The 25,727-nt window shown below is 40.0% G+C and overlaps 2 protein-coding genes across 4 annotated transcripts in view; one reads left to right on the top strand and one right to left on the bottom strand.

The window, feature by feature from the left end:
* The window catches only part of KLHDC1 (kelch domain containing 1), a 90,154-nt gene that overhangs the window by 58,141 nt on the left and 6,286 nt on the right, over window positions 1-25,727 (bottom strand). For both annotated transcript variants that reach the window (XM_087859106.1, XM_087859107.1), the window contains exons 2-3: window positions 23,940-24,102; window positions 9,462-9,522 (exon numbers count right to left, since the gene is read on the bottom strand). The gene's annotated coding sequence lies outside the window, so the exon portion shown is untranslated. The remainder of the gene's footprint in view (window positions 1-9,461; window positions 9,523-23,939; window positions 24,103-25,727) is intronic.
* Window positions 1-25,727, top strand: part of POLE2 (DNA polymerase epsilon 2, accessory subunit) — a 27,753-nt gene extending 2,026 nt beyond the window's left edge. Inside the window, exons 2-19 of one of the 2 annotated variants that reach the window (XM_045799157.2) lie at window positions 1,008-1,108; window positions 2,436-2,511; window positions 4,661-4,738; window positions 4,873-4,966; window positions 8,916-8,990; window positions 9,788-9,871; window positions 10,459-10,515; window positions 11,197-11,245; window positions 12,098-12,170; window positions 14,293-14,465; window positions 15,315-15,404; window positions 15,580-15,634; window positions 16,211-16,270; window positions 16,358-16,435; window positions 18,254-18,362; window positions 19,491-19,667; window positions 21,570-21,637; window positions 25,505-25,725. In XM_045799157.2, coding sequence (XP_045655113.1) covers window positions 1,008-1,108; window positions 2,436-2,511; window positions 4,661-4,738; window positions 4,873-4,966; window positions 8,916-8,990; window positions 9,788-9,871; window positions 10,459-10,515; window positions 11,197-11,245; window positions 12,098-12,170; window positions 14,293-14,465; window positions 15,315-15,404; window positions 15,580-15,634; window positions 16,211-16,270; window positions 16,358-16,435; window positions 18,254-18,362; window positions 19,491-19,667; window positions 21,570-21,637; window positions 25,505-25,523 — 1,516 coding nt within the window. In that variant the 3' untranslated portion in view covers window positions 25,524-25,725. Of the gene's footprint in view, window positions 1-1,007; window positions 1,109-2,435; window positions 2,512-4,660; window positions 4,739-4,872; window positions 4,967-8,915; window positions 8,991-9,787; window positions 9,872-10,458; window positions 10,516-11,196; window positions 11,246-12,097; window positions 12,171-14,292; window positions 14,466-15,314; window positions 15,405-15,579; window positions 15,635-16,210; window positions 16,271-16,357; window positions 16,436-18,253; window positions 18,363-19,490; window positions 19,668-21,569; window positions 21,638-25,504 lie in introns of both variants that reach the window. The other variant, XM_045799167.2, reaches the window with a different exon arrangement.

Genomic DNA, 25,727 nt, shown 5'->3' with positions numbered 1-25,727 from the left:
GCAGTGGAGGAGCCTAGGAGTTTTGGCAGGGGCCTGATCCTGTATAGGGCTATAGGCTTTGATCTATCCTAAAAGCTGTCCCAGCATTCACCCAAAATGGGTGTGGTTTTAGGGAGTTACTCATCAAGTATCTTTGGACCACCTTCAGAATGCTTGGCACTCTGCCAGAGGATGGCACGGTTGCAGTTTTCAAGAAGCATCATCCATGATAAATTGGAGAGATGGGATACCCACACAAGAAACTAATCAGTGAGCAGCCCAACTTAAGAACAATTAGTGTGATGATTATAACAATAACATTGATGTGAAGTGTGAAGTTGTATGCTACAAACAGAATGGCATGCAATTAGCTGATTGTTTAGACAGTGTTCATTCTGAGCCCTATTGGTATTTAAATCAGGGATTCCTGTGGATTTTTTTTTTTTTAAACTTCAGCCTTATTGAGTTCTTTTGGAGCAGGGGGGTTCTTGTGATTTCAATGAGTGTTGCTTCTATGACTATATTCATATGTCATAGTTTTTTTCTAGTCTACTTGTCCAATTCTGAAATTGAAAACAATGACAAAATTACTGAAATTTACTTTAAAGCAAATGCATTAGCAAATCAATAAATATATACTTAATCGTTATGTTCAGGACATTGAAGCAAATGAAGTCGTACCTTAAATGTAAGGTGATAAGTGGTACAAGGCTGTTGGTGATGTGTCGGATCGGAGGTGTATAGGAATTTTAACAATTCAGAAGGAAGGGGAGGTTGCAGCAGGTAGGGCTGGTCTAGGAAGGCTTCCTAAAAGACAGATGTGATTTGGGGCTTTAAGGATGGTTATACTGGCAGGGGATAGAAGGAAGAATTTGTTCAGAAAGGACAGGAGAGGTGAGCACTGCATGCAGCGAAGAGTGACTAGATTTTAATTTCAGTGCCAGATTGATGAGTGTTTGCCAGTTTTGGGCATAAAACTTTGAGCCTCAGTGACCAATGACCTGCCTCATCTTTTCTTTCCATCCCAGTGAAGCCATTAAGTACCTCACAGAAGCTCTTGAGTCTGTCAGTGAAGTAGAGCTTGAAGATACACTGGAAAAGATCATCGATGCAGTTGAAAAGCAACCATGTAAGTGACAATTTCTGATAGCTCTTAAATTAATATAGTTCTACCTCCTTGGTTAGATTTATAGATTGAGTGGAAGCTGAGGATTCCATATGAAGATACTGCAGTTTTATGAGACATACCCATGGTGGCACTTCTTCCCAAGGGGTAACCTCTAGTTCAGGACGTTCCCCAGAGACTCTTAACAGTTCTTCCCCGTCATGGAGCTGTCACTGCCAGCTGTTCTGCACTTGACTTCTGATTTTCATCTGGTCCTTACGGTCACTTTTGTCTCTCTGCATGCCTACTACTTCGTCTTACTTAGGTTTGGTACTCCTAATAGTTTTTCGGGGAAAAAAGAATAAGTGAGCCGGACTAATTCTCCCTTCTGGCTCCAGCCTTTCTTGAGGGATCTTTTTGTTAAATATTTAACCTTTTACCACAAGAGGAGCCTACAAAGGAGAAATGCTCTTCTAGGTGCAAACGTCCAGTGTTTCTAGAGCAGAAACAGGTGTGGCTTGCTCTCAGGCATTGTATTGATGCTAGTTTCTTCAATTACATGGGAAGACATATGTTCCATGATACAGGAGAAATTACCATTATGTCTCATTTTCAGTTCCAAAGGCAGAATTTTAAATATACCTTTGCTTTTAAAAAACTATAGTTGAAAATTTAGAAAATTCTACTAATTGTGGAAAAGTGGTATATATTCCTTTAAGATGGCACATGATATTTTGCCTGAGAACGTAACAAAGTGTTCAAGGGTGCCCACTCTGGAATCAGGTTTGGGTTTGTGTTGCCATCTATACTTTCTAGCTGTGTTCTTGGGCAATTTATTCAGTCTCTCAAAGTTGCACTTCCTCCCCCTTTTAAGATATCAACATATGAACAACAATCTATAAGGACATCTAATCTAATGGCAATATGCTTGTGAAGTACTGAGCATAGTGTCACACTTAAGGGCTTAATAAGTGGTGGGTGTTATATCTGTTACTGTCATGCCTATGGAAACGGCATTGGTGGTGAAAGTTCTACTCATGTAACCTTCTTAAACCTAGGAGTTTACAGAAGTGTTTGTATAACTGAATTTATATTTTTAGACAGTATTTAGAAAAGTAAGGCATTTGGCTGTGTATTAAGATATTACAAGCATATTTGAGTCAAAGATGAAGGTTTCTGAGATGTGGCTTGTGTTATTGTTCTGACCTAACCCTTTTTTTGGTCCTGAGAACAGTGTAATGAGAATCTCAGGGTTAGTGTTGGCAGATTATTTTTAGGAAAAAAGCTATCTGTGGAAATAAGTACTTTTTATGCCTGTTTCTAAAATTGAACTCTGAAATTCTCTTTTCAGTGCCATCAAACATGATCGAACGGTGTGTGGTGGAAGCAGCGGTCCAGGAATGCAGTCAGTCTGTGGACGAAACTATGTATGTGGACAAAATGAGCTTTTCCCCCTGCTGGTGATATGAAGTGCTTATTTTAAATTATTTTCTTGGGGAAAGAATTAGTGGTCAGCATTTCTACAGTGGTTATTTCTTAGTGTTTCTTTTTAACTGATAGCTTGCATTATAAACCTCATTATTAAGTGACTCATTTTTACTGTTTTTTCCAGGGGATTGGAGATTACAGTGTTGTTTATACCATTACTAACTTTTGCAACTACCCACCGGATCTCACTTTATATTCTGTATGCTACCAGTAAATTGAATTGAATATTCAGAAATACACTTTGCTTTTGCTCTTAGGAAAGTGCGGTGTCCAGAGAAGTTCAGCGACTTACGCTGGGTCACATGGTGAATGGCAAAGAGGGTGGAACCTTAGTTTTATGATTCTTTCTGTTAACTCATGTTATGAGAGCTGAGGAATTTATATGGCAATAATTTTTCTGGGTTTTATTTCCAAGTGTCCCTCTTTCCTTTCCTCTTTTGAATATGATACTTTTTTCCAAAATCACAGGGTTTAATTGGGAGGAAAACAACTGGTAAAATGGACAGAGAGTATTAACTTTAATAGTTTTTCCTCTTTGGGGCAATGGGGATCATTGACAGGAGTCATTACCATATTAGAGCTGCTAAGAAAATAGAGAAATTGAGGAATTTATTTACTTTTTTATTTAAAAGATTTTATTTATTTATTTGACAGGAAGAGAGAGAGAGAGCACAAGCAGGGGGAGAGGCAGGCAGAGGGAGAGGGAGCAGCGAGCCCGATGTGGGGCTCCATCCCAGGACCCTGGGATCATGACCTGAGCCGAAGGCAGATGCTTAGACTGAGCCACCAGCCAGGTGCCCCGAGAAATTGAGGAATTTTAATTTTAACCTTGCAAACTCATTATTTAAGATACTAGGGTACAATGACATACCCCTAAAGCCATCAATAGAAATTCAAAATGACTGTTTCGAAGTGGAAGGATTATAATCATAAAGTAACCATTAAAGTTAACTGTTGTTTCTTTCTAGCTCTTTATATTCCACAGTTAGCCAATGCAGAGGTCCACTGGGGCTGAAAGGTAAACAGTCCTTGCAACTTCAATTGTCAAAAACTTATTATATTATATTGGGGGCGCCTGGGTAGCGCAGTCGTTGAGCATCTACCTTCGGCTCAGGGTGTGATCCCGGCATTCTGGGATCGAGTCCCACATCGGGCTCCTCCGCTGGGAGCCTGCTTCTTCCTCTCCAACTCCCCTACTGTGTTCCTGCTCTCGCTGGCTGTCGCTCTGTCACATAAATAAATAAAATCTTTAAAAAAAAAAAAAAGAAAGAAAATTATTATATTATAGCATAAGAGAGGCTTTCATTTTTATAGATGAAGTGGCATGAGAATTCAAATAACCTGTCAAGATTGACCCTAAAAAAATGTTGGAACCATACCTGGAATCTAGGTTTTCTTCAAGTCCACTGGTTCTCTGCGACCCTATACTATGTGTTACCACCAGGGTCGCAAGACCGTTTCGGACCATACTCAGTCTAGGAGATAAACAAATAATATTTTAGGGAAGATTTTTTTAGGTTGGAATTTTAGGTTGGAATATTTATGCAATAGTGCTGTGAATTTTTTTTAAAACTTCATTCAGACGTGGTTATGTTATTAACAGTGTCTGAAAGGAAGTTATTTTGTTGAATTTCTTTCTCTAACACTGTGTCAAGGATATGGCCAGTATTTTGGGGGTTCTTTTCTATTTTATACCTGGTTCCTGAGACACTTTTGCATAATACTTTGGATTAAAAAATTGTTGGAAATGAATCATATTCTTTAATAAATTATAGCTCATGAAAGTAGTACTCATGGGGAGAGATTTCTTTCAAGATATAACTATTTTATACATACATGTTCTTTTTCAACAGATGACATTCTTAATTAGAAGTTAACTTGATTGTTATTTTTGCTTGAGAGTATTGGCAATGCTATCTTGTCTCTGAGAGGAAAATTTTACCCCATATTATGACCCTATAAGAAATTATGTATATGATGCATGGAAAGTACATTCATATACCATAAGATTATAATACAAGTTTTTGTGCTCACCTAGAATACTTGTTTTAGTAAGTCAGATTTATGTTTTTGTGGGCTGTTTTTCAGAGAACACATTTTCAGTATCATAGGAGCATTTGATACCCCACGCTTTGTGTACAGCTCAGAAAGAAAAAAATTTCTTCCGTAAGTATACCATCTATTGATTTTAAGCTAATTTCAGATGCACATTTCTTTCAGAAGGCATATAGTCCATGATTCGTTTTTGGCCTACCTCTGTGTATTGTGATAGTTATAAGTAGGCATTTCTTTTTTTCTAGTCTATTAATGACCAACCACCCTGCACCAAATTTATTTGGAACAGCAAGAGATAAGGCAGAGCTGTTTCGTGAACGATATACCGTTTTGCATCAGGTAAGCTGAGGGGGGGAAATGAGACTGTTTAAGCTTATGTAAGAGTCAGTGTTAATTAAAGGATGGAATTTTGTAGTCCAGGGTTCGTCATCCAGTAGACTCTAACTGGGCTGTCTATGTTTGAAACCATATGGGGGATACAGAAATAAAAACAATTGTTTTTGTGATGATAAAAATAGCAGCTTACATTTATTACCTGCTTTTAATATGCTAAGCACTGTGTTTAGCACGTTATGGACATACTTACCTCATTTAATCATCACAACGTCGGTGTATGTATAAATGCTATTATCCTCATTTTTTCCATTATTTTTTAAAAATACTTACTTGAGAGAGAGAGAGAGAGAGCGAGCACAAGGGGCCGGGGCAGGGGGGGGGCCAGAGGGAGAGAGAGAAGTGGGGCTGATCCAGATCATGACCTGAGTTAAACGCAGACGCATCACTGACTGAGCCACCAAGGTGCCCTACAATTATCCTCACTTTACAAATGAGGAACTGAGACCTAGGTACGTTTAGGACCTTGACCAAACATCACATATAGCAAGTATAGACAGGATTTGAATCCAGTGTGTCTGACTCTGGAGCCCAGCCTTTGCCTACTACACTGTACTAGCTTCTAGCAGCTTACAATCTGTGAGGTTACAGACATTGGAACGAACAAAATATAAAGTAGAATTTTATAGGTGCCGTAAAAGAGATACAGAATTGGGAAAATCAGGGAAGCCTTCAGGGAAATGATGGCATTGGACATGGGCCTTGCCTGCTTTGATCCCGTGGAAATGGGGAAAAGGTGGTGGTGACGGTGTGAACACAGACACAGCAAAGGGAAAGAGTGGAGTCTGCAGGAAATGATGAGCAGTTAATCCATTTTGTGTGTAGAGGAAGGCTCATGGAGGAGGGTAGGGTGGGATAGGTTTGGAAAGGCAAGTGGGAGCCAGATCGTGGGAGCGCCTTGGATGCCACTCTCCGCAACTGGGACTCTGGTTTCTTGGTGCAAGAAGCCTTGGGATACCAGACAGACCCAATCACAGCTGGGCTCTCTGAGCACTTCTCTCCCAGCACATTTTGGGGTGAATTAAGAATGCAAGTGAACAGTTAGGGGAGTCTGTGGTATTGGTCCTGCCAGAAATGACAGCTGGGGGGAGGAAGTGACAAGGGTGCAGACGGGACTGCACCAGAGCAGTGGAAGCCGTCACTCATGGTGACTGAGTGGGTGTGAAGGAGAAGGGAAGAGTGAGGGCTCCGAGATGACTAAGGCTGTGGGTCCAAGAGAGCAGGGCAGTGGAGTAATATGTTAACAAATAAGAAAAAGGGCATGTTTGGGGAAGATGATGCCGATGTTGCAGGTTCTGTTTTAAACATTTGAGTTAGGGCGCCTGGGTGGCTCAGTCATTAAGCCTCTGCCTTCGGCTCAGGGCGTGATCCCAGGGTCCTGGGATCGAGCCCCGCATCAGGCTCCCTGCTTGGCGGGAAGCCTGCTTCTCCCTCTCCCACTCCCCCTGCTTGTGTGCCCTCTCTCGCTGTGTCTCTCTTTGTCAAATAAATAAAATCTTTTTAAAAAAATAAATAAATAAAAATAAACGTTTGAGTTAAGGTTGCCAGTGGGATATCAGGTGACAAGTACACTGAGAGCAGAAGAAAGAGATCTGGGCAGAGGGATTTAGGGGCCATCTGCCCAGAGGAGTAGATGGAGTAGAGGAGTAGACCCTCTGAGAAAGAGAGGCAGCCGTGGGGGAGGCGGCGGTGGAAGGGAAAAGGAGAGAATTGTGGGGGCCGGGCCGGCGTGGTGTTAGATGGCAGAAGCAGAAGAAGGTTTCAAGGAGAGGAAGCCTGAAAAAGGATGAAGAGGGTGGGCACTGGGGATGCCTTTTCTCTCCCGCTTCCATCACCTACATAACGTTGCCAGATCAGTCTTCCTGACGGGAAGCTCTGGTATTGTCGTGATTTTGCACAGAAGTCTTTCAAAAAGGAGGTTTACTGCCTATTGAATCAAATACAGATTATACTTAGTGTTTGAGATCTTCCACTTCATCTTTTTGGCCAGATCTCTACTTTTCCTCTGAAAGTCCTCTGTGCTGGAACCAAAAATGAAATAGAGAATGATTGTTCGTTCTTTTCCTTATACTTGTACTATTCACTCTCTGGACTGCTCTCCCCTCTTTTCTCTGCTGCTGCTGAAACCTTCCTAATTCTGGAGGGGCCTTCTTCAGTTCCTCCTCTTTTCTGGACCTCTTCTTGATCAGTTGGATGCAATCTCTTCCTGCTTTAAACCACTGACTATGTCAGTGTGTCTCCTACAGCATTTACCAGAGTTGGCCCTGCCTTGTGTTTGGGCTGGATATCCCTGTTATCAGACACTCCTTGTTTACATTCTCGGCCACATTTGGCACAGTGCTTTCCATAGAGAAGATGCTCAAGTAAATACTGCATTCTTTTTCTTTCTTCTTGAAAAAAATTAAAAAAAAAAATACTTTATTTATTTATTTGAGCGGGGGGGGGGAGAGAGCATAGAGGGAGGAGCAGAAGGAGAGGGACAAGCACACTCTACGCTGAGTGCAGAGCCTGATGCAGGGCTTGATCCCACAACCCTGAAATCATGGCCTGAGCTGAAATCAAGAGTCAGATGCTTAACCAACTGAGCCACCCAGGCGCCCCCATCATCCAGCAATTTTTAAAAATTGATTTTACTTTTATTTTATTTTTATTTTTATTTTTTTAAAGATTTTATTTATTTATTTGACAGAGAGAGAGACAGCCAGAGAGATAGGGAACACAAGCAAGGGGAGTGGGAGAGGAAGAAGCAGCCTCCCAGCAGAGGAGCCCAATGTGGGGCTCGATCCCATAACGCCAGGATCACGCCCTGAGCCGAAGGCAGACACTTAACGACTGAGCCACCCAGGCACCCCAAGTTCTCCCTATGAGATGACAGAGGCCCCTACAGCCTCAGCAGCTCTTGGAAAGGGAGCTCGTCTGTTCCAGTAGCTCTGGGAACAGCCTCTTAGCCGCTCTTAGCTTGAGGCACTTACTCAACCCTGAACCATTCACTGGCTAAGGCGGGGAACACTTCGATTCCCTAGGCCTTAGTGGCCTGTTGATAGAAGGGGGAAGGGACACCAGCCCTGCCTAAACCACATGGGCCACAGTGGGGCGGGGAGATGGCTCCCCAGACAGAAGCTCCAGCTAACCTCTTACCTGTCTGACGTTCTGCTTTGTGCAGTTCATGAGCCAGCTGTACTGAACTTCGCATCACTTCCCAGATACTTTTGTAACTCTCGTGACACATCCCTTCCTCTGCCGGAAATGTCTTGTCTCTTTTGGTTTCTTACTAGCAAAGTCTTATTTATCATTTAGGGTCTCGTTAAATGCCCCCTTCTGCCTGGGGTCCTTTGTTGTATGGCGGCCCTCGACTTTTCTCTCACAGACCCCTGTGCTCTGAGGATGACACTTGGTTTATTGTCTTCATATCCTCAGCCGAGAGCGCACTGCCGCTAGCCACACAATAGAGCTTTTACTTAAAAAAAATTTTTTTAAATACTTTATTTTCAAAATTACATTGCTAAGTATTTGTATATTAAAATACATGGTCTTTCAGGGGCGCCTGGGTGGCACAGCGGTTAAGCGTCTGCCTTCGGCTCAGGGCATGATCCCCGCGTTATGGGATCGAGCCCCACGTCAGGCTCCTCCGCTAGGAGCCTGCTTCTTCCTCTCCCACTCCCCCTGCTGTGTTCCCTCTCTCGCTGGCTGCCTCTGTCTCTAATAAATAAATAAAATCTTAAAAAAAATATATATATGGTCTTTCAAATTTATTGAGACTAGGCAGTAGTGACATTAGTTTAAGGACAGTGTTTTGTCAGAGTACTATTTAAATGAATTTTTAAATTTTATTTTAATGAGTTTTAGTGTAAAATGTCTGATTCAGTAATTCATGTGAATCTTTCTTTTTTTATAGAGGACCCACAGACATGAATTATTTACTCCTCCAGTGATAGGCTCTCACCCTGATGAAACCGGAAGCAAATTCCAGGTTAGAACATTACCCTAGTTGTTTAGGGGGTGTAAGTATATAAGTTAAATATGTATTGCTTAATTCTAATTTATTAAAATTTAAATGAAAATGAATCACTGGTAACTGTTTAACCAACTAACTGACCTGTGCATGCTCACTGTTAATAAAGTCTGTTCCAAGACCCCCCGTGGATGCCTCAAACCACAGCTAGGACCAAAACCTGTATATACCATGTTTTTCCTACACAGACATATCTGTGATTAAAGCTTAACTTATAAAGTAGGCATAGTAAGAGATTCATAACAATAATAATAAAACAGAACAATTATAAAAGTATACTGTAATAATTATGTGAATGTGGTCTGTGTCCAAATATCTTATTATACTGTACTTACCCTTCTTGTGATGATGTGAGATGGTAAAATGCCTGCATGTTGAGAAGGAGTGAGGTGAATGATGTAAACATTATGACATAACTTTACTACTGACCTTCTGATGATTCATCAGAAGAAGGACCATCTGCTTCTAGGCCGCGGTTGACAGAGGGTAACTGAAATCACGAAAAGTGAAACTGTGGATAAGGGGGAAGTGACTGTAATATGGTATGAGACTTGAGTCATTGCTAAGAGCCTGAGTTGGTATTTTAGCTTTTTATAGGATTAATTCTATTGTCTGAGTTTTATATTTGATTCTCTACTATAAAGTAGGTGTAAATACTGAAATGCACACTCAAAATTTACTTATTTATAAAAAGATTAGTTTCTTCAAAAAACTTATTTTCAGTCTTTAAAGAATTTATTTTGTCTTATTTTAAGCTTAAAACAATAGAAACCCTCTTGGGCAGTACAACCAAAATTGGAGATGTGATTGTTCTTGGAATGATAACCCAGTTAAAAGAGGTGAGTTAAACTTAATAAGCATCAGACTGTTGTTTTCAGCCCGGGCTGATGAAATGTCAGTTGCTATAGGATTCCTGCCCAGGGTACAGGGCCGTATTCTCCACGGAAGGTTCTGGCCTCAGTTAACAAGTAGCCTTTGCCCAGGCGTTCAGTTTCCTGAGGACACGTCAGGAAGGAGTGTCTTACACAGGCCACCGGTTTGCGTGGTCTGAAAGTAGTCCCCAGTGACCTCTGGTTGAGTTTCTGAACAAGCGAGGCTGCAGACCACATCCTGCTCCCTCGGAGAGGGACACTGCTGACTGTCAGGCGGAGGCACCTGGTGAGGCCCGCGGGACAGCCCGCCAGCGCCCCTCTTGCCGTCTCTGGATCTGCAGCGGTCCTTCTCCCGTACAGTGAGGAGTCTCAGTCTCAGGCAAGTGACTCTGAGGCGACCAGACTAGCAAATGGAAACGCCTAGACCAGGAAATGCTCATTTTTAAAAATCCACTGTACTCTACTATATTCTGTTGTCAGTGTTGTATTTTAATTATTTTGACCTAGTATTCATTTTTACATAATTATGGACATACTTCTTTTAACTTTTTTAGGGAAAATTTTTTCTGGAAGATCCTACAGGAACAGTACAACTGGATCTTAGTAAAGCTATATCCTTATTTATTTATTTATTTATTTATTTACTTATTGTTTTCTTTATTGAGATTGATGATAGTTTTTTTTTTTATTTTTTAAAGATTTTTATTTATTTATTTGAGAGAGAGAGAAAAACATCGTGAGCAGGGAGGAAGGGCAAAGGGAGAGGGAGAAGCAGACTCCTTGCTGAGCAGGGAACCCAGTGTGGGACTTGATCCCAGGAACGTGGGATCATGACCTGAGTCGAAGGCAGATGCTTAACCCACTGAACCACCCAGGTGCCCCTTCATTTTTACTTTTTTAAATCTATGTTACATGAGTTGGGGACATTGATTATATATCATTCTCAAGTTAACCTATTTGGGTTCCCGCTGTGTTACAGATGGCAATGACGTAGCAATCAAGACATAATCCTAGCCAGAGACAAAAAAAAACCTTTAATTCTCCCTTATTTGAAGAATCCAAACAAGTCACTGAGGAAGTTTAGAACAAGCTAAGAATGATCCATACTGTCACTATTACCAAACTACATCTTAGAATCAGACATGGGACATTTAAACCTACAATTTTTTAAGCTATCATCTATTCATAGTTTCAAGTATGAAGACTTTGAATTTATTATTTTGGGCCCAGAATGTGTGTTGATTTTATCAATCCCTTCAAGCATAGAAATATTTTCCTGAACTGTTGTGTACCAGTTCCACAGTGGCTTATACACAGAGTCATGCTTTGTCTTAGCAGAAGGTAAGTCAGTATACTTTTTTCCTGTCCTCCTCATTCTACAATAAAAGCATTTCTACATTGGTTAAAATATATTAACATGATATAATTGGGGAGAACATTGCTTGTAAGAGCATACTTTTGACAACATTAAATAACTCTCAGACTGGTAAATGGGCCTGGGATTTCTTTTTGGGGTGACAAAAATATTCTGAAATTGGTGGTGATGGTTGTACAACCTGTGAATATACTACAAAAACCACTGAATTGTATACTTTAAAGGGTAAAGTGTAATGTTATGTGAATTACATCTTAATAAAGTTGAAAAAAAACCCCAGATTTTACATAGGGTCATAAAACGAAGCACTTCCTAATCTTCATACCTTCTCTCTCTGTACCCTAACATGTATTGTGAAATTAAGAAGTGGGAAGTTTTACTTTTTTTTTTTTATAAAAGATTTTATTTATTTACTTGACAGAGATAGAGACAGGCAGTGAGAGAGGGAACACAAGCAGGGGGAGTGGGAGAGGAGGAAGCAGGCTCATAGCGGAGGAGCCTGATGTGGGGCTCGATCCCAGAACGCCGGGATCACGCCCTGAGCCGAAGGCAGTCGCTTAACGACTGAGCCACCCAGGCGCCCCGGAAGTTTTACTTCTGAATCTATTTCTGTTTCATGACTTTTTTAATGTAGAACTGAGCCTGTCTTTGGCTCTGAAGCTGCTGTGGGCTGTAGCTTGGTGGGACTGGCAACTTTCATAGCTAGTTGACAGAGGGTGAGACAAAGATTTAGCATTACTGCTTTGTGTTCGAGTTTCTTCCTTTCAAATAAGGAGAATTGGACAAATGAAAGTGATTTGTTACTTATCTTTTTTCAGGTTGGTTTGAAGATGGGGTGTTTCATGTCAATGCCTTCGGATTCCCACCCACGGAACCCTCTAGTACTACTAGGTATAAGATGTTTGACTGCAGCTCTGTGGGAATTTTGTAATACTGGCTTTGTAAGATAGGATGTCATATGTCAGTTACTATAAGGCCCCGGGCTTTGTGTCAGAATGCAAAGACGGTGAGAGTTAGAAGACGGGGCTGTGTAGGTAACTGAAAACTAGCGCATTGATTCCTGATGACTTGCGGTCTCGTCTCTGTACCTTGGCTTTTTATGGGAAAGATTTCCAGTCTTCCTGTCTCACTTATCTGTGGGGTTGATTAGAAGTCCAACTGAGATAAGAGGTAGAAAAACACGTAGCAGAATGTAATGTTCATGTTATCTAAAGCCTTATTTTGGTTTTCTACTAATGACTAAACTTACAAGAGGCAGATTATAAAGCTCTTTCATTTAAGCAAAAGCATCATATTATTAGAGCCATTCCAAAAGGACCTTCTCTGAGAGGAGAGAGGTCCCTGTCACTCATGTTATTTGAGCAGAGGGTAAATGATGGTGTAAAAGTTACAGCTGGTGGCCTGGGGTTGGAGGTAATCCACGAACCTTTCTTTTTTCCCATTTGAGGTGTTAAAACACGTTTTGTTTCCAATGTTTAAGAACTAGGAGATTTCTCATAAAAGTCTAGATTTCGGAGTTCTCTTGAACAACCAGATCTGGTAACAGGGTGCTTGACATCCCCCCGGGCTCCCACTCTACGGCAGGGATTGCCCACTTCGGCCAGGGCATGTGGTGCGCCCTAGCTCATACCTCAGGATTTAGTGCTACCTCGCTGAGGCCCGTGAGCGTTCAAGTTTGCCATGTCTGGGGGAATTAAAGTTGCCTTCGAATCTTGAGATTCTATCTGTGATTACTGAAGATTTCAAGAAGTGTAAGAATGAAGATTTTGGTCCAAGTACACCTATATAAATTCAGGTGGAAAGGCCGTGTTTGCTGGCTGGGAGTCGTGGGCAGAGCAGCTTCTCCTGGTGGACGTTCTCTAGGGGAAAGTGCTGGTCGTGCTAAGGAGAACACGAGCCCTCCTCCAGCCAGCTCACTTCTAAGAGAATGCACTTAGTGCCAGTTTGTGGCTTTTTACACCGTGATAGGTTTTCTTTGGAATATATTTAAGGAAAGATTGCTGTTACATTGGCATTTAATTTTCATACAAGTTTCAAAATTACTACTTAGGAATGAGAGGTAGAATCAAGGAGGCTGGCCATGAGTATTACCATTCTGTTTCAGCCTCCTGCAGAGCCTGCCCAAGGAGGGGCGTGGCAGCGGCAGTGCAGAGTTCTCCAGGAGCTCAGGCCTGACTCTCCGACGCTTGCACCCCTTAACTGGGACGGCCACAGGCGAATCACTTAGCACTCCTGAACCTCATTTTCGCTTTTGTAAAATAAAGAAAATAGAATCTGCTAGATGAGCTTTTTTTTTTTTAGGCTTTAAGACTATAACCTGAGCTGTGTTTATATATGTACATATTTTACTTAGGGACCACATATACTTACATACATCCAGGGAGAGAGTTTCTTTTTATGCATGAATACACAGATCTGTATCTTTTTTTTTTTAACATTAAAAATGGACACATACGTTGCTTTGTAACCTCCAAAGTGTCACAATCCTGGGATGTAGGTTCCCCTCTGTAGACCTCTGTAAGCCCTTAGAATAAATTTCTAGAAGTGGAATTGTTTGGTTAAATGGTTAGTGCTTTTTTTGAGCACTTTGATTAGATATTGTTTAAATCAAATTCCCATTTCTCTGTCTTTCAACTACATTTTAATATTTGCTTTAGTCAGTTTTAAAAGACACAGATCCAGCCTATTAAGTATTTATTTACTGTTCTGGTATTCCTTATCTTAGGACATTTAAATAAACTTGTTTGCTTTTTAAGTGCTACAAATAGTATATTTTCATGGTACTGTGTACACTAAGGGGGAAATAACCTCATTAGAAAGAAGCTAAATTTGTAAAATTATTAGAAAACGTGCAACAAGGGGCGCCTGGCTGGCTTGGTTAGTGGAGCATGCGTCTCTTGATCTGTAGAGATTAAACAAGAAATCTTAAAAAAAAAAAAAATGGAAGAAAGAAAAGAAAGAAATCTCCAAAAGAATATAGGATAGAAGCTAATATTATGTCATAATTACCTAGGGCATACTATGGAAATGTTAATTTTTTTGGAGGGCCTTCTAATACATCTGTGAAGACTTCTGCAAAACTAAAACAACTAGAAGAAGAGAATAAAGATGCCATGTTTGTGTTTATATCTGATGTTTGGTTAGACCAAGGAGAAGTTTTGGGAAAGCTTCACACCATGTTTTCTGGTGGGTGCCATTCTTTTCTACTCTTTTGAACTCAGTATAAGGGGTCAGGTCTTAAAACTAAATTGTTAAAAAATGTAACTTTTTGAGTAGTCTATTTTCTTGTAAATGTTGACTCAGCAGTGGCATATTTAAGAGAGATCATCTTACAGACTTACATTTTTACATTTGAAAAATTACTCTGTGTGTGTACTCATGAGAAGTAAGAATTAGTCCTAAGTTAGTATAAGAATGGATAAGAGCTTGGGTTTTGGAGTCTGACAGAAGTGGGTTTAAACTGCAGCCTGAGACCTTGGTCAGGTTACTTAATCTCTCTCTTAGCTTATAGGGATGTTGTGAAAATCAAGCCATTGCAGGGCCTGGCATATAGTAGGTGTGCAATAAATGGGCAGCATTGCTACTATTATTTAAAAATAATAGTTATTAAAATAAGTTATTATTAAACTAGTAAGTTTTTATTATTAAAAATTCATGGTTAGGGGCGCCTGAAGTGTCTGCCTTCAGCTCGGGTCATGATTCTGGAGTCCCAGGATCGAGCCCTGCATGGGTCTCCCTGCTCAGTGAGGAGTCTGCTTCTCCCTCTCCTTCTGTGCCCCGCACCCCAGCTCTTGTTCTCTCTTTCTCTCTCTCTGACATAAATAAATAAATAAAATCTTTAAAAAAAAATTCATGGTTAGTCTTAGTTGGTGGAGTATGTGACTCTTGATCTCAGGGCCATGAGTTCAAGCCCCATGTTGGACCTAGAGCTTACTTAAAAAACAAAATAAAACAAAAAACCCCTCATAGTTAAAGGGTTTTTAATCTGATTTCTAGACTCAGAAACTGATATTCATTTTATTCTCTTATTTTTAGGTTATTCACCAGCACCTCCGACCTGCTTTATTCTGTGTGGTAATTTTTCATCTGCACCGTATGGAAAAAATCAAGTTCAAGCTTTGAAAGGTATTGAAGGTCTACTGAATAAATGTTTCTACATTTATATAAACTAAACTGATAAGAAGTGATCTATAATATTTTGATTTCATTCAAAAGATGCAGGGTTGTATCTAATCAAATATAATTTGATTTTTGTGTGCATTATATTCAAATTAAATTTAATATCCCTTTAAAATTTTAGATTCCTTAAAAACTTTGGCAGACATAATATGTGAATATCCGAGTATCCACCAAAGGTAATGATTTCTACTGCTATATTTTTATAAGTTTTTTAAAAATAAAAAATGCATTCCGAATTTGATATCCATGATTATTAAGAAACAAAGAAAAATATGAGAAAATCAGTGCTAAGAGATAAAATTATCCTCACATCGTGATAATGTATGTTACACTGTACTAGAGATTTATAGTGAAAAATATTAAAAGGAAGAGTGTTACTTTCAACTATTTTGAATTTCTTGGTGACATTACTCTAAATATCTAGAGCTGCACTCTTCAGTATGACAGTCACTGGCCACATGTGTCTCTTTAAATTTAAATTATTTTAAGTTAAATATAATTTAAAATTCACTCACACTAGTCATAGTTCAAGCACTCAATAATCAGTGCAGATACAGGCATTTCCATCACTATAGCAAGGTCTGTTGGACAGTGTTAGTCTGGAGACTTAGTTCATTTATTAAAATGCATGAAATTTTATTAAAAATATTAAAAATTCATAATGGAATTAAAGGCAGTAACTTGTTTTTAGACTATCGGATAGTGTTGCCGTAATTTATTTTTTAAATGAATTATGTTGAATTTTGCTGCAGTAGTCGTTTTGTGTTTGTACCTGGTCCAGAGGACCCGGGATTTGGTTCCATCTTACCAAGGTAAGTTTTGTTTAGATTTTTCTAACAGTAAAAAAAAATTTGTACAATTCAAAGATATATTCTGTACCTCATAAATTGTTTTTATAGGCCACCACTCGCTGAAAGCATCACTAGTGAATTCAGACAAAGGGTACCATTTTCAGTTTTTACTACTAATCCTTGCAGGTAAATATTACCATTTTGTGTTACACTTTTTTTCCTTTCATTTCAAAATTAACTTGATTCTTAAACTGTGTCTCCCAGCCTTGACTGCCATGAGATAAAGAGAAAATTTCTCTTTATTTTAGGTTTCTCAAAACTTTTTTGTTTTAAAGATTTTATTTATTTGTCAGAGAGAGAGAGAGAGAGCACAGGCAGGGGAAGCAGCAGGCAGAGGGAGAAGCAGGCTCCCCACTAAGGAGCCCAAAGCGGGACTTGATCCCAGGACCCTGAGATCATGACCTGAGCCGAAGGCAGGTGCTTAACTGACTGAGCCACCAAAGCGTCCCAGTTTCTCAAAAATTTAAAAATATTTTAACATGATTTAATTTTAACACATTTAATTGAATAATGAATTTAGAAGCTGAAAACCAGATGGAGATTTAAAAATTGATATACTCATTACACATACTTTAAGAAAAGTTACAATGGAGGGGCGCCTGGGTGGCACAGTGGTTAAGTGTCTGCCTTCGGCTCAGGGCGTGATCCCGGCGTTATGGGATCGAGCCCCACATCAGGCTCTTCCGCTATGAGCCTGCTTCTTCCTCTCCCACTCCCCCTGCTTGTGTTCCCTCTCTCGCTGGCTGTCTCTATCTCTGTCGAATAAATAAATAAAATCTTTAAAAAAAAAAAAGTTACAACGGAAAAGTGAGAAGATGATGTGTTTACTGCATGTGCCACTCACTGTAATCACAGGCTGTCACCCAGTCCTTGGTTCTCCTCTCTTTTCTGCCTGCACTCACCCCTTCAGTGATCCTGTCCACTCCCAAGGCTTTCGGTCCCGTGTACGTATCGCCACGTCAGCTCTCAACCTGTTCTGGACCCCAGCCAGTCACTCAGGCCAGAAACTTGGGTTTCTCGCACGTGCAGTTTTTCAGGAAGTCTTCAAAATACATGCAGAATGCGGCTGCATCCCAGCATGCCCACCTCTGTGGCCCTCTACCATCTTCTCTAGCCTGGGTGACTACAGCAGCTTCCTCGTTGGTCTCCAGCCTCTCCCCCTGCCCTCCTTCTGAGGTCTGTTCCTAACGAGGTGTCGGGGTGGTCCTTTGACACATAGGCCTATCACGTCCTCCTTACTGACCCTGAAAGGTGGGACCCCCTCGCGCCATTCAGTAAAGCCCACATCCTCACTGTGGTAGTCAGGGCCCTGCATGACCTAGCCTCCTGTTCCCTCTCCGATTTCCTTTCTTCCTCATTTATTCCCGTCACTGCAGCCTCCCTTCTGTTCCTCAAACATGCCAGACATGCTGCAGCTCGGGGCCCCCACTGTACCTGCTTCGTTGGCCGGCACGGTGGTCTTTCTCTGCAGATCTGCGTGACTAACTCGCCTCCTTCAAGTCTGTGCTCAGATCAGACTCCGTGATCAGCCCTACCTGTTTTCATTATCCTATTCAATAGGCCAGCCTTCTGGCCCTTCTCTCCTCACAAATGATCCCTAATAGCCTGTTTTTCTTTTTTTCATACACTTAGTCATCTCCCCATATCCCTACATAATCATCATGTTTATTGTTTATTTTCTCAGACTGCCCTGCCCCCAGTAGAATATAAACTGCATGGGGACTGGGATCTTTTTGTTCTGTTCGTTCGTCCCTAGAATGGTGCCAGATGCATCTGAAGAGCTCAGTAAATTACTGTTGAGTGAATGGATCAATAGATTCTAGCTGAACTTTTGCTGTGGTAAACAATGGGGGGGTGGCTTTGTATCATAAAACATTTTGCCTTTTAAACTATCCCATATTTTTTTCCTGAGGAAGTCAAATTCAGCTACTGTTTTCATTTCAGAATTCAGTATTGTACACAAGAAATTATTGTCTTTCGTGAAGACTTAGTGAATAAAATGTGCAGAAACTGTGTCCGTTTTCCTAGTAGCAATTTGGATATTCCTAATCATGTAAGTTAAGAGTCTTCTTTATTAGACTGTCTTAAGTGTTGCATTATATAAGATTTTGTTAAGCCACCTAATGACTTGCCCTTTTATGTTTATTTATGGTTCAAAATAATTTGAACATACTTTTGTCAGCAAGTTAATTTTTGTTACTAAGTCCGTGTTTCTCAACTTTCTCACCAAAGTATCCCCTAATGGGCAGAGGAAAACCTAGAATGAACAGGAAATTTCTTTGAAGCTTCCTATTTTGCTTTTAAAACTCATAAATCTTACATTGTACTTCAAAATAGATGTATATTTGTTTAAAAAAAAAAAGTTTATGCTCCTCACATTCCTTATTTATATGCTACGTCCACATCAGGGTTCCCTGACGTGAACTGTCGACCCCTGGTTACATGAGCCCCTGCGCCACTTTGGGAAACGTGCAGGTGGATCACACAGCACTTTTTGTATTTATTTTATAATATTTAAAGTTTATGTAGGCTGCATATCTATTGTTGGCATTACTCAAGCTGTGGGATTAATTTCTTTTAAGTAATCTCTACGCCCAGCAAGGGGCTTGAACTCACAACGCTGAGATCAAGAGTCAAGTGCTCCCCCGACTGAGCCAGCCTGGCGCCCCTGTGGAATTCATTTTAGATGAATGTAATTAGTAACTAAGTTTATTGTACAGCTATCAGTACAGTTGTTCCAATATGACTATTTGGGGTAGTAGCTTTTATGATATATGGTATTAAATGAAAACTTACAGATTTTTCCTAAAATACAGGATAGTTAATTTCATTTTTTTTTTTAAGATTTTATTTAGTTGAGAGAGAGAGAGCAGTGGGGAGGGACAGGGAGAGAGAGAAGCAGACTCTGCACTGAGTGGGGAACCCGACATGGGGCTCGATCCCAGAACCCTGAGATCATGACCTGAGCTGAAGGCAGACACTTAACTGACTGAGCCACCCAGGCACCCCTAATTTCATTTCATATGAGTGTTTCCCAAAGCTCTGTGATTCAAAGTCCTCCTAATTGTTTCTCAAATTTTTCTTAGTCCTTTTGGTAATTGATATTTAATTTAAAATGATGTGTTAGCAATTTTAATTTTTATAAATGAACTGAAGTTTGTTTTATATCATTCTTTTGTAGTTTGTAAAGACTATCTTATCCCAAGGACACCTGACTCCTCTACCCCTTTATGTCAGCCCAGTGTACTGGGCATATGACTATGCTTTGCGAGTGTACCCTGTGCCTGATCTCCTTGTCATCGCAGACAAATACGACCCTTTCACTTCGACCAATACGGAATGCCTCTGCATAAACCCTGTAAGAATACAGTTAACGTTAGTCATAGTTTGTCAAGATTAGAGTGTTATTTCTTTAAATTTAAAAAATATATATTTAGTAAAATTATTGTTGTATACAAATGTACTATTAGTGAAACACTGAATTAATTTGGTATACAAAGAAAGTTCTTCAACGTTCAGGAAAGCATGTGGCTATAAAGTAATGGGACTTCAAACAATACACTGAAGCTTATAAATCTAAAGGTGTCTTTTCCCCTTCAGAGTGCTGCCTTGGGATTCCTTTCTGGCAACTGCTTTCAGAGCCTACAGCTCATTCTCTTTAAATATATTAATGCCCTTTGTGTATGATTTTGATTTCTGGAAATTTGTGCAAGTCCCAGAAATGTGTAAGCCCGATGAATGTGGAAAATCTTACTGGGATACAATTTCTTCTCAAATTTTGGGATACAATGCCTTTTCAAATTTTGGGAATAATTACTGCATAAACATTGTTGATATGAAACAAAATATCTTCACTAGTGATTTCTAATCTGTATGTTTCCTTGATTCTTGTGAATTTTAGACCATAATACCTTTGTTTCATCTGGGTCATCTCTAGAAACATGGCTTACTGTTGGTTACTGCTTTCCTCAAACACTCATTTATTTTGTCCCACTTCCACTAAGACAGGGTTTCTCAGCTGTGGAACTGCTGACATTCTGAACCCAGGGATGTTTTGCTGTGGCGCACCGTCCCGTGCTTGTAGGGTGCTTGCAGCATTCTTGGCCTCTCATCCTGAGATGCCAATGGCAGCCCCCAGTTGTGACAGTCAGAAATGTCTTAGGATATTTGCCACATGTCCCCTGGGGGACAACCTTTTCTGTGGTTGAGAACCGCTCTAAGGATGAGCACAGGCAGTGGGTTTTGTTTTACGGTTCGAAATTTGTGGCCTGATTTTTTTAGAATCTTTATTCACTTTCCTATATTCTTTCACAATAAAACTATTTCTTTATTTAAATTTAACTCTTTGGGTGTTCTCATAGTCAATACTTTATTGGATAACGCCTTATTTCTGAATTCTTCCACTTTCTCTTCCTGTAGGCCAGTAAACAACCACCTCCTACACCATCATATCCTTTTTTACTTTATTTATACCTTTTGGGTAAGCCCAAAACTTCTCACATTGCTTCATCCCTTTTTTTTTTTTAAAGATTTATTTATTTATTTATTTTAGAGGGAGAGAGAGAGCATGAGTGGGGGGAGGGGCAGAGGGAGAGAATCTTCAAGCAGACTCCGCGCTGAGCGTGAAGCCCAGTGCGGGGCCCGGCCCGGCCCAATCCCACTGCCCAGGAGATCACTACACAAAATCGAGTCGGACGCCCAACGGACTGAGCTACGCGGGCGCCCTGCTTCATCCCTTCTTGATACTTACTCACCCTAACGAATGTCTGCAGTGGGCAGACCCTGAGTTAGTGCCAGGGACACAGAGACTGAAATGAAAAGACCGTCTGTGCTGAAGTTTAGTGGACAGACAGTTGTGTTACTGCTCGGTTGCTCTGGGGGCACCGCAGACGGCCGTGAGCGCGGATTCTCACTGGAAAGAGGGGCGGGAAAGCTTTCTTGAACGCAAAGTTCCAGTGTCTTATTTGCATATGTAGCATCACGTGGTACTGTGTATTTCTTACACGAGGATTTCTCACTCCTAAGCATTTCCAGTTATGTCTGTTAGTATAAGACTGTCTAGCCAACTTGAAAGACTTTTGCTTCAAGTGGAAACATTTTATAGTAATACCTTCTCTCTATAAAGATGAGGAAAAAAATCTCTCAATACTTTATAGTTACATCTTAAAACTTTAAGTCATGACCAAGGAATTTGAGCTTAAAGATAGGAATTCTTTTATAAAAGTTGAATGCTCACTTACAGGCATTTTTTTCTCCAAAGGGCTCTTTTCCAAGAAGCGGATTTTCATTCAAAGTTTTTTATCCATCCAACAAGATAGTAGAAGATAGGTAAGTATACCCCCGGAAACAGCAAGGAGGAGCTGTCTTTTGGCATGGTCAGAGAGTGTAATCTTGAACACACAGCCCAGTTGTCTTTATTTTTTGGTAACGAATACAAGTACATGATAACAACTTCAAACAATGCTTAAAGTATAAAATTGAAAAGGAAAAAATACATCTGCTTCCTAACCCTGAAATCATGATTAAGTTTCTTATATTTTTTAAAGGTTTATTTATTTGAGAGAGAGTGCATGCACACATGTGCGCACGTGTGCGTGAGAACGCGAGCGTGAGAGTGCGCACACGCAGCGACGTGCGTGTGGCAGGGTGGGGCAGAGGGAGGGAGAGAGAAGGATCCTCAAGCACACTCCTGGCTGTGTGTGAGCTTAACTCGGTGCTCAATCCCAAGAGCCCGAGATCATGACCCGAGCCGAAATCAAGAGCCAACACTTAACCAGCTGAGTCACCCAAGTGCCCCTCTTATGTATTTCTTGAAAAAACAATTATGCATTGTTCCTGCTGCTCAGTAGTCATGGAAAATTTAAGTCCATTCAGTTTATGAGATATTGTAAATTTTCCTCTTGGATTTCCTCAGTTGACATATATTTGATTCTTACTATATTCCACACACTGCTTAGTTTTTGGAATGAATATAACCAGACAGATACTCTCATTAAAGTCACAGATATTCTAGTCTATTCTATAATCCCAAAAAGCGTTTGACTTTACGTAGCCCACACTGAATCCTAAAAATCCAAAACTGATCTGGAATGCCATGAGGTAAGAGCAAGCACTCACCTCCAGTGTCTTGGCTGCCTGCTCTCACCTGGATGCCCCTGAGGGCATTTGATTTGGTGACCCCAGGATTACTGAGGGCTGTCTGTCTGGAGCATATTTTGTCCACCTTTAGAATGGCTTTTACTGAACTGCAATTTGATGTGAAACTTACTCTGCTATGAAAATCTGTAATGGGCACTTTCAGCAGGTCTCAGGACAAGAGGATTCTGTGTCTGTCCCAAGCAACTGTTTATCTTAGGGGAGACTGTGAATCTTCTAATAAACTCCCTTTGCTTTCACTGCTAGGAAGCACAGCCAAATGTATAGCTCATTTCTCTAGTTGCAGAGGGATTACTAGCATAAATGTTGGGTGCAGCCCTGAGTTTCTCTTTTTTTTCTGAACTGTATTTTCCCATTACTTGAATTTCTTCATTTACTTTTATCTTATTACATCTATCTCTGCAAACCATTTTAGACATTTTTTTAAAAATGAGCTGGAATATAAGTAAGCCACAATAGGAAATTAATTGATTTATTAATTATGATAGCAGAAGACACTTCAGTTACATTTCTGGTAATGGTCCCCAGCTGCCATGCAGAATTATTTTGTGTTCTAAGCACTTTTTATAGAACTCCATGATAGTTCCTAACATTATTGTATTAGAAGTCATGTATGCACCTGTCTTCCTTAAAAGCCTCTAAAATAGCCCTTGACTTAATGCTCACCATTCATGGAGTTGAAATAGCTGGTTCCTTTAACTTCTATAGACTCAGATGCTGAAAAGCCTTGACGTGATTTCCGAACTATAATTTAGTAGTGATAATTGAAGGAATCATTTTAGTGCTTGATCAAACAGGTTGATGTATGTTTATTTTTGAGAGAACAGAAAACAATTTCAAGATATAGTGGAATCATTTGGTCTTCCTGATACTTAGTTTCTCCAAAGAGGAAATCTTTTGGTAGATTATTTATGAAATCATATTGTAGCGTTAATCACAGAAACATAGTCAAAGTAGGTAAGGTTAACTGTCTTTCAGCAGGGACTCTCACACAGTTGTTTATTTAAAAAAAACAGTATTGGGGCGCCTGGGTGGCACAGCGGTTAAGCGTCTGCCTTCGGCTCAGGGCGTGATCCCAGCGTTCTGGGATCGAGCCCCACGTCAGGCTCCTCCGCTATGAGCCTGCTTCTTCCTCTCCCACTCCCCTGCTTGTGTTCCCTCTCTCGCTGGCTGTCTCTCTCTGTCAAATAAATAAATAAAATCTTTAAAAAAAAAATAAATAAATAAATAAATAAACAAAACAGTATTGGTGATGTAGTGGAGAAATACCCTTTTCACACATAGTTGGGTGGTAAAAAAAAAACCCTTATGGAGGGCAATCTGACAGGACTTCTTAAGACCTAGACTGTATATACCAGCATTTACATTTCTAGGAATTTATCCTACGGGTAAACTTGGGCTTATGCATAAAAGTAGGTACAGGCGTTTTTACTGTAGTTTGTATAATAGCAAAACAAACAGTTTAAATGGGTACCTGTATGGGCGTTACGGGGGCGCCTGGATGGCTCAGTCAGCTGAGCATCTGACTCTTGGTTTCGGCTCAGGTCATTATCTCAGGGTCGTGAGATCGACCCCCGTGTCAGGCTCAGCTTGGGACGCTCTCTCCCTCTCCTGCTGCCTCCTCCTGTGTACTCTCTCTAAAATAAATAAATAAATCTTTTTAAAAAAGTAAATAAATGGGTACCCATTTAAATATATGTACTTCTTCAGAATTTTTCCAATGGATTTAAATTTCAAAGCCTTAAAGAAGGGATTAGTTTTATTTTTTTATTTTTTTTATTTTTTTTTTTCCTGGCGATGGGTATTTTTTTTTTTATTAATAATGATTTTTTATTATATTATGTTAGTCACCATATAGTACATCCCCGGTTTTCGATGTAAGGCTCGATGATTCATTAGTTGTGTATAACACCCAGTGCACCATGCAATATGTGCCCTCCTTACTACCCATCACCGGTCTATCCCATTCCCCCACCCCCCTCCCCTCTGCAGCCCTCAGTTTGTTTCTCATAGTCCATAGTCTCTCATGTTTCATTCCCCCTTCTGATTACCCCCCCTTTCTTTATCCCTTTCTTCCCCTACTGATCATTCTAGTTCTTATGTTCCATAGATGAGAGAAATCATATGATAGTTGTCTTTCTCTGCTTGACTTATTTCACTAAGCATTATCTCCTCCAGTGCCGTCCATGTTGTAGCAAATGTTGAGAACTCATTCTTTCTGATTGCTGAGTAATATTCCATTGTATATATGGACCACAACTTCTTAATCCAGTCATCTGTTGCAGGGCATCTCGGCTCCTTCCACGATTTAGCTATTGTGGACATTGCTGCTATGAACATTGGGGTGCATATGGCCCTTCTCTTCACTACGTCTGTATCTTTGGGGCAAACACCCAGTAGTGCAATGGCTGGATCATAGGGTAGCTCAATTTTTAACTTTTTAAGGGACCTCCACACGGTTTTCCAGAGTGGCTGTACCAACTTGCATTCCCACCAACAATGTAGGAGGGATCCCCCTTCTCCACATCCTCTCCAACAATTGTTGTTTCTTGCCTTGTCTATTTTTGCCATTCTAACTGGCGTAAGGTGGTATCTCAGTGTGGTTTTGATTTGAATTTCCTTGATGGCTAATGATTTTGAACATTTTTTCATGTGTCTGTTAGCCATTTGTATGTCTTCATTGGAAAAGTGTCTGTTCATATCTTCTGCCCAAAGAAGGGATTAGTTTTAAAAATTATAGATATATATATATATATTACTAATTGAAAAAAGGTATAGAAGTGTTCATTGTCTTCTACCACTTACGTATATGTTATTAAAGCATATACCCCCCCCCAGTAGATGCTTATATATGATTAGACTGTCTTTATAAGGACAAATAGAGTGTGAGACTGACTTATTTTTCACTTCTTCCCCTTTTGAATTTGGAACAATGTGCATATAATGACCTATTTTTTAAATTAATTAAAACTAAGTACTTAGAAATGTACAATAACTTAGGTTTCCAACATGTTTAATTTTATGAATTTCTGTTTTCAGCAAACTTCAAGGTTTTTGAGATTCTTAAAGAGCAGTTGAAGAAAAAATTCATCAGTTCGCTTAATCTTATATTTATGTGATTTTGATAAGTTCCAGTAAACTTATGATAAACTCTACAATGTTCTTAGATTTGTATTTTATGAAATTTTGGTATTAAGTTATAATAAACATGGTACACTTGACAAAGTTTTACAGCAATAATATTTTCTGTATAGCCTTAATA

Source organism: Ursus americanus, chromosome 35 (assembly GCF_024610735.1).
Source record: "Ursus americanus isolate L20-20 chromosome 35, mUrsAme1.1.p, whole genome shotgun sequence".
Taxonomy (NCBI): domain Eukaryota; kingdom Metazoa; phylum Chordata; class Mammalia; order Carnivora; family Ursidae; genus Ursus; species Ursus americanus.
Note: the sequence above shows the minus strand (reverse complement) of the source record. Positions and strands in the feature narration are given on the sequence as shown.